The following is a 14,445-nucleotide window of genomic DNA, read 5'->3' on the forward strand; positions in this document are numbered from 1 at the left end:
GCATCTCTCACTGCACCTGTCACTGCATCTCTCACTGCACCTGTCACTGCATCTCTCACTGCATCTCTCACTGCACCTGTCACTGCACCTGTCACTGCATCTCTCACTGCACCTGTCACTGCATCTCTCACTGCATCTCTCACTGCACCTGTCACTGCACCTCTCACTGCACCTGTCACTGCACCTGTCACTGCATCTCTCACTGCTCCTGTCACTGCATCTCTCACTGCACCTGTCACTGCATCTCTCACTGCATCTCTCACTGCACCTGTCACTGCATCTCTCACTGCATCTCTCACTGCACCTCTCACTGCACCTGTCACTGCACCTGTCACTGCATCTCTCACTGCACCTGTCACTGCATCTCTCACTGCACCTTTCACTGCATCTCTCACTGCACCTGTCACTGCATCTCTATAAAATATTTATTTTTATTTAAAATAAATAATCAGTAGTCATCCTCCTCCTCTTCGTCGTCTGCAAAATACTGGAGAGAAATAAAAATCAAACGAAAAATTATCAACACAATTGCAGCAGAGTTTGACACAATTGTAACAGAGTTTGACAGCCTACATTGGATACCTGTATGTCCATCGACTCATCAAAAGCATTCTGATGAGGAAGAGGTTGTGGAGGAGATGGGGGCGGATGGCGGGGCAAATTGGGGCTGTTTGGAGGAGGAGGGGGAAGAAGAGGAGGAGGAGGATCAGGAATATGACCTATGCATGCAGATCCATAGTGTGAGTGGGTGTGCGCGGGCACATTTCACTGTTTTATTTTGTGGCGAAGCACACACGTCTAATGTGCTTTAACGTTTTAGTGTTGTCTCCAAATCGAACCCATCCTCCTGGTACCTCCTCTTATTCCGACTGACTATTTCTTTAATTTTAGCAGTCATTGTCATGACAGCAGTGGCACTGTACTACCTCCTGTTTCAGCTCTCTTCAGCCCCTAGATCACTGGCTTAACGTCACTTTAAATGCAATGTTGCATAAGCTCGAATGAGAAATACAGATAGGAAGTGAATGTGTTTTGTTGCAATGCATTCTGGGAAGCGAAGTTTTTTTTGTCTACATGAAGGATAGCGCGGTAGACGCTAAGACGTCATGTCCCAGAGTGCTTTGCAACCAAAACAAACATGGCCGCGACCATTATGCGCTATGATACTGTTTCCCGAGTGCTAAAAACGCAAATATCTCGGCGAAAACTCAACGGATTTGGCGAACACTGAGCTCGTTTGAACCGCCTTGACGAACTGAAAAGAACAATATATGTTTCATGATTTTGAGTAGTGTTTTCGCGGAGATCAGTGGGCGCGCGGTGACGTCACGATCTCAGAAGAAAATCGGCGAAGACTGCTTTAAGCGCCAAACACACGTGATTGTATGTGTTTAGGGAGAAGGTGAGTGGCTTTTTTCATTTGTAATGAACATTAATAACTGAAAACAGCTAGGTGATACAGGAGGAGAACAGGCCTGATGAGCATATATAGACATGCAATCTTTATTATTTGTGCATTCCTAGTTATTATGCCTCTCTGCTTTAATTTGGTGAGAGCAGGATAAAGATGCAAGACCTGGGGAGAATCTTATCCGGGACTCAAGCTTTGAATGTTATTGTATATAGTTACATTTACATTTACATTTACATTTATTCATTTAGCTGACGCTTTTATCCAAAGCGACTTACAATTGCTATATGCCAGAGGTCGCACGCCTCTGGAGCAACTAGGGGTTAAGTGTCTTGCTCAGGGACACATTGGTGTCTCACAGTGGATTCGAACCCGGGTCTCTCACACCACAGGCATGTGTCTTATCCACTGCGCCATCACCACCCCAAAAACGTTCTCTTTACTTTTTGTTGTAATGTAACCTTTTAATAATTGTTAATAAAATACAATTTCCCTTAAACAATTGTTTGATTTCACCAATCGACATATGATCCCTAAACTTATGAAGTGATTCTGTGTGTAACAGCAGTGGCCCAACTCATTAGCATTTCAATGGTGTGTGTGTGTGTGTGTGAGAGAGAGAGTTGGGCTTGCTTAAGCAGCAGCTACAAACAAACACAGTTTGCACTCTGAAAGAATACGTACACACTGCATGTTGTTTGCACATTTTATTAACTTGCCTCAGTTTTCAGTAAACGCTGCGCGCCCAATGCAGGCCTGATGATCAGCCAGAAACGGAGCCAGCATATGTAAAGTGCTCTGGTGAGTCCTAAAAGAGATAGTGTCACATCATCCTTCACAGAAAGCATATGTTACAAAGACACCCATTGTTTTACATTTAATAACTCTTTGGTCTTTTTTTTACAGTGCTTGGAGCTGTACTTCACAACAATCAGGCCTGAGGAGAAGTCCAAAGTCCATAATGTTGCAGTGGTCTCAAAGCTCCAGGGCCTTCAATGCAGTGACCCAAGCCGGAGAGGTTGCACTCTGGCTGGCTTTTTTCCTGGCCGCACCTGTTAGCTAATAGTGTGTAAAACATTTTTGTGGTAGTTTTTTCAGCATCTGTAAAGTGCTCTGGCGGACCTATAAGAGATAGTGTCACATCATCCTTCACAGAAAGCATATGTAACAAAGACACTAATAAATATAGTGTTGTAAGTTTTACTATGATACAAACAGATGATTGCTTATCCCCATTGTTTTACATTTCTTACTAAGTGCTTATAGTATTTGATCGTCTTCGAACCTCCGACTTTCGTTCTTGATTAATAAAAACAACATCCAGTGTAGCTTGATCTCAAAGGCAGCATTGAGGGAGAAGTTGCCATGGTAATAGCAGCTGCACCATTCCGTTCGATTACTGCGATTGTTCACATTGACCGTTTTCGGCCGCCCCTATCACATCCCCCTCAATCTTTGCAGCAGAGTTCCAAGATCCCAAAAAATAGAACCGGAGTCCTTTTCCATTATTCTTAGCTGCGGTATTCAGCGCCGACGGGCGGCACTGCTTTGTCATTTCCTGTTGCAGTACAATACACCCATTCCTTCCGATCACTGCGATTGTTCATATCGACCTCCAAGGTGACTGTTTTCGGCCGCCCCTATCATATCACCCTCAATCATTTTCAAGCATGAAGGTCACCTCGTTTTGCAACTGATTTCTCTTTTCAGGACTCACCCGATATGCGTGCTGTTTAATAGGCAATGAATCGCCAACATCGATATCGTGCTCTATTAACGAAGTACAAGAGGGAACATCAGAGAACAAATTCCCATATGTCCGAATAATACTAGTCACATCAGCTCGTTCGGTAACGGTTAAATGTGAAAGATGTGAGTCCAAGGTTCGAATCATCGCAGAATTCTTCAATTTTCCCGCCACCAGTTCTACAGCAGGGAACTCAACATCCCCCTCAAAAGTGGTATCAACAACGTTGTTCGATATAGGACACACTGGGCGGATGAAAGATTCAGCACTGGACAGCACCTCATCCTCAGGTACATCAGCACTGGACAGCACCTGTCCTCCGGTCACCGGAAAGTCTGTGGGTGAAACAATTAACACAGCCGACTTCCTACCAGACAAATCTGGCGGTCTCTCAAAGTACGGCTTAAGCATGTTAATGTGACAAAGACGAGTTTTTTTCGTCAAAATAACGTAGTCAAGCTCACTCACCTTTTCTTTCACTTGGTAGGGACCATAATAACGAGCCTGCAATGCAGACCCAGGCACTGGCATCAGCACTAACACCTTGGCTGCGTTCCAAACCGCATACTCAATGAGTAGGTACTTAATTTCAATGAGTACTTACTCAACGAGCGCGAAAAGAGTAGGTACTTCATAGCCAAATCTCGTTGAGTATGAATGCGATCCGGACATCATACGCCATGTTGACGTTATCATGTGACCTATGACGTTATCACAAGCGCAACAATTTAAAAGTTATGAGCAACAGGTGCACCGACATCTCACTGCATCAGTACAACCTAACTAGAACTGTTTTCATCAGCGTCTGAAATGGTTGGCATGTCTGCAATAGCTAGACGAATGTGTGGACAAAGGAGACGTCGGGCTGCTGCTCGGAGATCTCGCCTTTGGAGAAGACTGATGATTTTATACTCAAACAAAGCAAGTATTACTACTTAAAAAATTAAGATTACCCCAGAATGAATTGCATTACTAGCCCACCCCAACACTTATGCACAATAATGACAAATGCTGACCAGCACTTAATTATTTAACATTTTCTTAATTAAAATGATATATTTTGGTAAAACAAGCAAACTGTTGTATTGTCATATGACATAGATGTATGAATACACACTAGACAAATGCAGCTGATGTGAATACATACAATTTCCTTCAAGCAATGATTAATGCAAGAATTAATGAAATTAATATTTTATTGAAACATGAATAAATATTTAATATGAAACATGAATAAAAATAAATGAATGAATAAAAGATATCATATCACTATAAAGAAATACATATACAAGTCAATACCATATGAAACATTGCTTAATTCAAGCTTTTTGTTCTAACAAACTATGATGTATTTACAGGCGGTGAACCCCACATCATACTGCCATCTCAATAGAGCGGTTCCCATTCTGCGGCTTTATCTTGATGAAGCAGCTGACCACCGTGCCCACCTTCGCCTGTCTCTGCTGTCCATCAGGTCCCTGATTGCTGCAGTCAGACTGGAATCGGACCATGGATGGGAACGGGAGATTGAGGTCCTTGTGTTCCTGCACTGGCTGGCCCATGCAGCATCCTACAGGGTGGTGTCGCAGGCCTTCGACATCCCAAAGACCTCTGTGTATAACATTGTGCACAGAGTGAGCAAGGCCATCATGGGAATTTTGAGGAGGGTGATCTGCTTTCCGACCGGAGATGACCTGGAGGCAGTGGGAGCAGGATTTGCACAGCTGTCTGGCTCACCAGCTTTCAGCAGAGCAGTTGGTGCAATAGACGGCTGTCATATCCTTATCAAACCTCCAGCAAATAACTCCCACTGCTACTTCAACAGAAAGCTGTTTCACTCCATCCAACTCCAGGCCATCACTGATCACCGGGGGAAATTCCTTGATGTGTTTGTGGGGTATCCTGGGTCTGTGCACGATGCCAGGGTGCTGAGGAACAGTCCAGTGTATGCTGGCGGCCTTTATCCACCTGCAGGCAAGTGCATCCTCGGGGATGGAGGCTATCCTTGCCTGAGTGCACCCATCTGCCTCATCACCCCGTACAGAGAGCCGGTGCAGAACCCTGTGCAGGCGCGTTTCAACAGCAAGCACTCCCGTGCCCGCAACATCGTGGAGAGAGCTTTTGGGACGATGAAGACACACTGGCGCTGCATTTTCTTCAAGGCCTTGAGGTGAGCCCTGCCTTCGTGCCTGAGATTGTTGCGTGCTGCGCTGTGCTTCACAATCTCGCTCTAGCCAATGGGGACATCGTTGAGCCAGAGGATGAGGAAGACCATGATGACGGCCCCCCTGATCCCCACAACCTTGAAGCAAGAGTGGGAGAACAAGTGCGGGACAATCTGGCTGCTGCTGCGTCTGCTCCAAACATCCCTGTGCCGGCTCTCCATGAGCATGACTACCTTTAAAACATTAAGAAAGATAAAAATGTTTTAAAATTCATGTTGTCAGCATTCAGTTTCTTGACAAATGTCATTTTATAGGTTTACAATTACATGCAAATATTTGTTAGAGCTTTAAAAGCTTTTGTAGTGTAGAGGGATAAACCAATGAACTGGTTAGAAGAAGATTGCTGGTCAATCAGCAAGGCTCTTTACTCCAGGTTTGTCCAGGGTCATTGTCCCTGTAAATAAATGGAGTTAATCACTTTCGATAAAAAATATGTCAAATGCATAAATGTGATTGATATTTGTAAAGCATTTTTTGAACCAGTCATGGGCATAAACGGTCAAAGCTGCTTAGTTTGTCAAGGAATTACTATAATGCAAAATGCATACATAAATTTACTACAATTTATATTTGGTGGGTTAAAGGGTTAGTTCACCTCAACATATAAATACAGCAATTGTTTACGGTTTACTATTTACTTATTTAATGTTTTTTATTGTTTAAATACAAAAGGGAATTTTTGTCAAGTTTGTTCTGCTGGTTTCATACAATATCAGTCAATGGAGCCCAACTTTCAGAAGCTTCCTGGCATTATTTAATGACACTTCTGAAAGTCCATTGACTGATATTGTATTAAACCAAACAGTACAAACCTGACCAAAATCACCTTTTGTGTTCAGGTAAACAAAAAACAGAGGGATCAAACAACATCAAGGCGAGTAAATAATGACTATTGAATTATTACTATTATGATTTATTTGCTTGGGTTAAGTAACCCTTTAGTCACTATTTTACTGTGTGTAATTTGTGTAAACAGTCTCAAGTTCAGCTTTGGTCATGGAGGGCTATTATCCAGCAGAGTTTTTCCAACCCTAATTATACACCCCTGAATCAATTTAAACCAATTAATAACTGACTACTTGAAATTTACTGACAGGTGTGCTGGAACTTAACCCTCCATGACCTGCCTTTAAGATCCTTGCATGAACTCTGTAAACCTTTAAAAGTCATATAATACACTCCAGTAAAACCAGTGTTTTAAAGTGTTTTTTCTTCTTACACTACACCATACATTCACTAATTATTAATCAACGTTTCATAAATATTTAATTTATGAATTTGATTACAATCTTAAAGTATCACTAAATTTCTAGAAGTCTATAATGTACTGTGAATGCCTAGAAATAGTTTGTTTTATATACATATTATTGTACAAAATTCTTAGGCCACCATTTGTAGTTGTTGCACAGTACTGCGTGTATATATATATCAGTACCGTATCTATATATAGATTCCCATTTTTATTCACAAATTTAATTCACATCAACCCAAATGTGCAAAAGATCAGAAGATGTTTTTTGTCAAATAATTTATTTTTTGGCGAGCATCTGAAGAACAGAAAGGAACCTTTCATCCCTTTCGTTGGTTTCTCTTTCTCTCCTTTCCTCTCTCTCGACTGCCTCCCGGTGCCATCTCTCTTCTCTTTCTTATACTTCTCTTTCTTGTCTTTCCTCTCTCTCTCGTCTCTCCCGTTCTCTTCTTTCCTCCTTCTCCTCCATTTCTCTCCACAGCCTCTCCTCCCTCTCATCTGCCTTCCGCTCTCTCTCCTCTTCTCGCTCCTCCATGTCCCGGATCAGCTCCTCCACATCTATAGCCCTTTTCCTAGCTCTTGCTGGCTCTGGCCTCACTGAGGATGAAAAGACCACAGCAGCATCCGGCCCACATGAGGCAACGAGGGCAGGAGGAGAGATGGAGGGTCTGCCCCCAATTGCCTCATCCATGGCAGTGTACCACTTCCAGGACGCTGCTGTGGGCTCTCCATCCTCAGTGCTCACCCCCGTCTGCGGACATTTCAGATCCTGCAAAAATGCACAAGCATGATACAAAAGCAGTCATTTTAACAGCACAATATTTAATCATTTCATTTATGTATTAGAAGTAACAAAATGATCTTACTTTGTATTTTTGTTTCAGGTTTTCCCTTTTTTTTTTAACAAACGCCGCCGTCACCCTGCCTTGCAGGCTCTGCTCCTCCACAAAAGATCTGCAGCAAGAGAGAAATCAAGAATGAAAAAGTTATATCTCTGTTTGAAAATACAATAATTGAAATGTACTGCAAATAAAGTATTCAATTGATTTTTAAACATTTCTGTATACTCACTCAAAGCCTTTGATGGCAGCATTCCGCTTTGCGGTGAAGAGCGATTCATGAGCCACTCTCCACCGGATAAGCAGCCGCGTGTGCTCATCCGTCCCTGTAACATCCAGACAAGACTCACGTTACCTCTGTGATTTATGAGCTCAATGCTACATTTACATGTTGAGGTTGTTGCTAATAAATAGCTTTTTATCCATCATAAATGTTCAACAATTTTTCAACAGTACTAATGGATAAATGAAATAGAGTACTTATGTTTAGTTACTTTATGTAAAATGCATTAAACTAATAAAAACAGTGTTAACAACAGTGAATTCTCCTAAACAATAGTACACACACGTCACTCAGATGTCTATTTCATATCAGTTACACGTAGTAATCTTGCCAGATTTTGAATAAATATTTAGTAATGGTATTTCAGATGTATACGGTTTAAAATGAATGCAAATACAGTTTAAAGACGTATGTGTCCTTATGGAGCTCCTCTATCCAATAAAATGTGATTTACGGCAAAATCACAAATTTACCATATTATATAGCGTCTTTGCACCTTCAACAGTTCAACAATTTACTGGACAGAAAGTTAGTTCAACACATGAATACATACATTTGGTTTGTATTTGTAATACTCACATTTGAAAACAGTCTCGTCCACCCTTTCCGTCATGTTTGAGTATGAAATATCTACTACTTGTTCTTTTTTATATCGTATCCTCTCGCGTGGCCTCCTGGGATAGATGAGTACAAGCTGAAAAGCACTCAAATGTCTGGGCGAAAGCAGGAGATCATCCGGGAACTTCTCGCCTACTCTTTTAGGAATACTGATGTTTCGAACGTACTGCTTCTTTCACGTACTGTTTTCGCCTACTATATAGTAGGAAAGTAGGCATATTGGAACGCACCATCGTCCAAATCTCGCGATAATTAGTACGTCAACCAGGTAATTCTCGCCTACTCTTTTATGAATACTGAGGATTCGAACGTACTTTTTTGCTCGCCTACTCTTTTTCCCATACTATATAGTAGGGAAGTATGCGGTTTGGAACGCAGCCTTAGTGCTTCTGATGACACAAGGAGTGACAGCGGTGTGGTCACATCAGGAGGAAGTGATGTGGTTAGTAGAATAAGTATTCATATAAAATGCTTTGTCATTGAGCCAAATCTTAATCTTTATTAAGTAGTAAATATTCAAACGAGAGCTTTGAAGGCCGAAGTGGAGAAGCATTTGAGAGCTTGGGTTTAAAAAACGTTTGCTTTTGCAGAAACAGCATTGCTGATTAAATCTCATTACAGAGAATCAAATTATTTACATGACTGCTTTGAAAGGAACAAATTTGAAAGGCTTGTGGTAATAATTCACATTTCTTTTTTTTTTTTCAATGTTTTTAACGAGCAGTTTGTGGCAGTCTACCTGTCTGCAGGTGTGATTTCTATGTTTGTCAGTTATATTAGTAAAACAGCGATGGGTCGGTTTGGCCCAACGAGCCGAGCCTGTCATTTGTTCGGGAGGTGGAGAAGGTGTGAGAGTGCCTCACTGATTTGTCATTTCCTGTTGGAGAACCGCGACACGCTGTTTTTTGATTTTTTTTTGTTTATTTTAAAAAAATAATTATTTGTGACTTTATTCATTTGTTATTTCTACTTAAGCTTTGTTATTGTATATAGTTCTCTTTACTTTTTGTTGTAATGTAACCTTTTAATAATTGTTAATAAAATACAATTTCCCTTAAACAATTGTTTGATATCACCAATCGACATGATATGCTCCTTAAACTTACGAAGTGATTCTGTGTGTAACAGCAGTGGCCCAGTGACTCTCTGTGTGTGTGTGTGTGTGTGTGAGAGAGAGTTGGGGGAGGCTTTGCTTACAAACACTTTGCTAACGATACCGCAGCGCCGCGGGACTTTGATTGGCCCCGGATAGCCGGCCCCCGGATAGCCGGGACAAATATCAAGAACAATTGTAAAATTATTTTATTGGCCTTTTGTGTGCATTTCATGTACAAGTGGAAAGGTACGAGCACTTTACTAGTGTACTGATGATTTGGCAGTATCGTGTTCCTAGCGCGAATGAGAGGTCGTTGAATTGGCCTCGTTTCCTCTGTGAACCCACTGGCGTGGTGAACGTTTGGGAGCACTTTTCCAGTTTTCAACTTTGAATCTCCTGTTAAAATGAATGTCTTTCAGTCAATTTTATGCAACAGCCATGTTTTGCACGTCTATTTAAAGCTTATAACGTGTAGTTTAATGCGTGCCTAATCAATTTCCTGTATCTCGTTCAGGGAGTTAAAATTACAGGGCAAAGGTCAGAAAGGCACAGTTGAGGTCACAAAAGGCCTATGTCCTCATGCTGTGTTGGTGCAAAAAATATCATTTTTAATTTAATTTTTTTTTAAATTTTAAATTAAAATCTGTATTTTACAACATTACAAAGAGCAATGTGTAACGTTTTACCAGATTTAGTGCTACACTTATTGTCTCTTATTTGTTCCCCACTAAATAATGTATTTTTTCACGAAATGTTCAGATTCTATACAATTATTGTGCATTTTCTAGACTAAATTTTACTGCTGAGTTATCCACTAATCTAGTTTATAATAGAATTTTTGTCATAGGTTATGATCATATTTTTTTGATTTGTTGTTTTTGTATTTGTCTTTTCCAGGTGTTTGTAGAAGGTGACAAGGGCAGCGGTAAACCAGGTAAGCGCACTGCAAGTATAATGTAAATAACCAGGTCTGTGATGTCCTTATACTGTACAGTTACAGTAGTTTTATGCTGCATCTTGGACAGGGCCAAACTGACGAACACAAGGACGTGAAGGTAGCAGTTCCTGCTGACGCCTCCATGCAGAGGGAAGGAGGGACGTGTGTGGCTGGTATGCTGTCAAGAGTCGACAGACAGAGTCTGAGGTGAGGAAAGCAGACAGCCCAAGCTCCCACAGAGAGGAAAGGAGTGATGTAGCCTCTTCTGAAGTCCAGAGCAGCCGGGTTACAATGTGAGGAAATCCAGTCCCGCCCCACTCATGGGTTCTCTCTGACTCAAAGCCACGGTCCCATGCAGAATAAACCCGCCCAACCATTTCCACTTCACCCCTTCACCAGGCTCCTGGATGCAGGCTCCCACAGAGACCAAGGAAGACAGGCTGAACATGAGCAGGAAAACAGGACGAAGTGGTGTCAGCTGGGCTTGTGGATACAGAGGCCCTGTGAGTCTCCAGAGGACAGCCATGTCACAGCACAGATCGAAGCGCCTCCGTGGAGAGACAGGTGATGTGTGTGTTTTTATATATCTATAATTTTTTTACATTTTATTTTTTTATATACAATAGGACAGACATGCTTTACGGACACACGCAACCAGTTAAGGTCACACACACACACACATACACACACACACACACACACACACACACACACACACACACACACACACACCTGCACGACGTATGTTTTGGCTGTACATGGCTGTTTCTGAGTTCTTCCAGAAGAAAGGGCCCAAAGCCGTGTGCTGCCCAGCGGCCCAGATTCTGAGATGTGTGAGACATTATTGTGTCTGGCACAAGTGAGGATGAAGAAGAGCAGGTTCGGGAGGAAAGTGAAGACGAGCACACGGACGTCTCCCAGTACGTAAGCGCAACCAGGTATGGCATCTTAATCTTTAAGATTGAAGTAAAGTGCACCTTAAATTATACTTTGACTTCTTTCATGTTTTTAAGACATTTAAAAATATTTGCTTAACAGCTGTGTTCCCCCTCAACCGTGCATTATCTGGCAAAGGTGACGATGAAGATGAGCAGCTTGGGTTCCAGGCGACTGGAGGGTGTCCACAGAAATAACATTTATAATGTGGTGAGATTCCTTGATTCAAAACAGTGACTGATTCACTTAATCATTTTAATTATAGTTTAATATAAAAAATGTTGTTAACAGGAACCAGGAAGATGGCTTCGACTTGGACTTGATGTACATTTACACCGTTGTTGTTTTTTGTTTGTTTTTTACGGCAAAAACCTCTACAGGAAACGAGTGTATGCAGCCATCGTCACACCCAACGGCAAGCAGGAGTTCTCTGACAGTGACATCGGATCCCTCAACAGCTCGAAACATGCGGATGGACAGTGGAGCTCTCTGACTGAAGAAGAGCAGACTAAGCAGGTTCTGGAGCTCTCAGAGGAGCTGAGCAGAGGGGCGCTGTGTCACATTGTGACAGTTTTGAGCTAATGAAGCAGATGATGGGGACATGGATATCGGCGTGGAATAAATATTTAATATTGAAAGTGCAAAGATTTTTTAATTGTCTTTTAAACGAGCACACGGACATCTCCCAGGGTGTAGACATGGACTGCAGCAGTTAAACAGACCGCCACGTCTTCAGTGCTATTACACATTACACTTCCTCTTTGTTTTTCAGTGCTATTACTCATTACACTTCTTCTTTGTTTTTCAGTGCTATTACACATTACACTTCTTCTTTGTTTTTCATAGTCTCTGCGAGTTCATCAGTTTTGTTCTTACGCACTGTATATAAATCTATTGTCTGTATTATAACATAATGTATATATACTTTGCTTTATTAAAAAATAAAGTTGTCCTCCAAAGAGGGGGGGGGGGGGCAATAAAAATAAAAAAGTTGTTCTTGTTGACATTATTTTATTTATTGTTCATTGTGTTTTGTTGTATAAAAATGATAAAATGTCCCTTAATCCATTGTTTAATTGCATTCTTTTCATTAATTTATTCCAAAAAAGATATAAAACAGTGACTCAACCCTCGACGTCATGCGAGGCTGCCTGGCCAATCAGGCTGATCTGGACCAAGCGGCAACCTCCCTGTCTCCCTCTTGAAACAAACACGGAAGTGAATTAAACTGCAATTCATTGACTGGCCGCTTGAGGCTGACTGCAAAAGTGAGCCAAATCTGTATCTCCCCCATGTTAAAATGCCCAACTTTACAGCCGAAAAAAATATGTTTACAGCCTGGTGCCTTAAGTTGTTTTGGTCTATACAGCTAATTTTGCCCTTCATGACAACTGTGAGGGGGGTGAATTTTTTTTAGAACTCATCCGTTTAAATTATATTAAGCCTTAAAATGCTGCATAATCAAGGGCGTGGCCACTTGAGTGACAGGTGGATTGCCGCTGCTTTTACTAGCCGTTTGTCTGCTCTCTGTTAGCCATCATGTCACCTCAGCTGATTCCAGCTGCTGAACTTGTCATCTCTGCCGTGTCTGTACTTTTTTCGGGATTATTTCATACAGTTTATTACACGCCGCCCTTACCTTCGCCCACGCCGTTGGATTCCGTCGTTGTCGAGTGAACAACCAGCGCTGTTCTTCAGTTGTTTCCCTCTGTGAACATGCACTCATGGATGTCTGACAATATCGTTGCATTTTGGAGTTCAGATTTAAAAAACGTCTAAGATATAGAGGCTGTACCGTTGATCTTACGGAGCAGATAGACTATAGTATGCTTATTTAACTTTTTAGTTTTCAATAAAAAGTACCGTCAGATTAAATCCTGCAGGTGTCAGTGCTTTCTCTTCGTCCCTTAAATGAACGCGGATTTCTAGTGCATTACTTGAACTTCTTAGGTAATATCTATTAGAATTGAAAATGGACTGAATAAAGCTCTCTACGAACTTGACGTGTGATGCCGCGCTGACTGACATGTATGCGCATGAATCACTGTCACACTCACACACACGCTCAGAGCAAATATTGTAAGTTACTGGATGAGAATAATAATGCATCACAATACACATAGTCTCACGGTTAGTTATGTCTTTTAACTATTATAGTATTTCAAAGGGCAAAAACATGAACTTTAACTATTGGCTTTAGGTCTACTTCTTCAAGTCAGCTGTCACTTTAGCGCGAGGCCAGTAGCACATTAGCTCTTAGCCTGAGCAAACTCGATCACGTCGAGCTAGGCGGGCGTAGTTTCAGCATCCAGGCACCTCAACTCCACCCACTTCCCGCCTTTTTGCCCATTTTCGTTTATCCGGGAGTGACGCACTGTGACGCGCTTCCAAGATGGCGACGAGCGACTCCGCCCACTTTAGGCTTCAAAAACGCTCTTCAGAAACCTACGGGTGACGTCATGGACACTACGTCCATATTTGTTTACAGTCTATGATCTGGACACAGAGTGGAATAACTTTCTGGATTACCATGAGGGCAAACAAGTCATACAAGCTTGTTTTAAATATTTCTTTATGTATATTTCTATGTAAAGACTCTGGGGCGGATCTAATCCGTGGGGAATTTGCATATCATAATTAATAATTGGTAATTAATAATTATTCATACATGTTTGGATTAGATCAGTCTTACATGTTAATAAAACTCCCGATAAGGGATGATATGTCATTTTACCTGCATGCATGTCTGTGTATCCTTGCACTTAACCACAAGTTGATTGCAATTAACTACACAGACCACGTCTTACAAACAGGCTAAATTAATTAGCTCAATTGTCAGACTAATATCTGTGGGAATCCACAATATCATCTTACTTTATAGGATTTCAGGAAAAGCAATTCTGTGGCCACAAGAATTGGGTTTCCTGCCCTATAAACACATACTCTTTAAAGTATCTTTAATTTGTAAGCTTGTTGCTATAAGATCTTTTGGCACTTAAGGGACTTGAAAATGAGCAAAAGGCAGTACATCAATCAAATGAATATAATGAATTTAATAAGGCAGAACTACTTATGTATTTACTACGGTTACATGGGATATATGT

General features: G+C 41.4%; 1 protein-coding gene and 1 long non-coding RNA gene across 4 annotated transcripts in view; one reads left to right on the forward strand and one right to left on the reverse strand.

Annotated features, from left to right (window-relative positions):
- Window positions 1-4,428: 4,428 nt before the first annotated feature.
- LOC143725462 (uncharacterized) lies at window positions 4,429-8,723 on the reverse strand. 3 transcript variants are annotated; one of them, XM_077217899.1, is made up of 5 exons: window positions 8,334-8,723; window positions 7,704-7,797; window positions 7,499-7,586; window positions 7,036-7,401; window positions 4,429-4,728 (listed from the first exon to the last, which is right to left on the reverse strand). In XM_077217899.1, exons 1-5 carry the CDS (start codon window positions 8,365-8,367, stop codon window positions 4,573-4,575), a joined length of 738 nt encoding a protein of 245 aa, XP_077074014.1. In that variant the 5' UTR covers window positions 8,368-8,723; the 3' UTR covers window positions 4,429-4,572. The 3 variants fall into 3 exon arrangements, 2 of the variants coding, with proteins under 2 accessions (XP_077074014.1, XP_077074015.1); XR_013198229.1 differs by lacking the exon at window positions 4,429-4,728 and adding an exon at window positions 5,666-5,777 and having other exon boundaries at window positions 6,950-7,401; XM_077217900.1 differs by lacking the exon at window positions 4,429-4,728 and adding an exon at window positions 5,666-5,777.
- A 2,312-nt stretch (window positions 8,724-11,035) lies between these two features.
- Window positions 11,036-14,445, forward strand: part of LOC143726135 (uncharacterized) — a 390,493-nt gene continuing 387,083 nt past the window's right edge. The window contains exon 1 of the long non-coding RNA XR_013198395.1: window positions 11,036-11,343. This is a non-coding gene — a long non-coding RNA (uncharacterized LOC143726135). The remainder of the gene's footprint in view (window positions 11,344-14,445) is intronic.

The sequence above is a fragment of the Siphateles boraxobius genome, unplaced genomic scaffold (assembly GCF_051911475.1).
Source record: "Siphateles boraxobius isolate OS27281-9 unplaced genomic scaffold, OSU_SipBor_1 77, whole genome shotgun sequence".
NCBI lineage: Eukaryota > Metazoa > Chordata > Actinopteri > Cypriniformes > Leuciscidae > Siphateles > Siphateles boraxobius.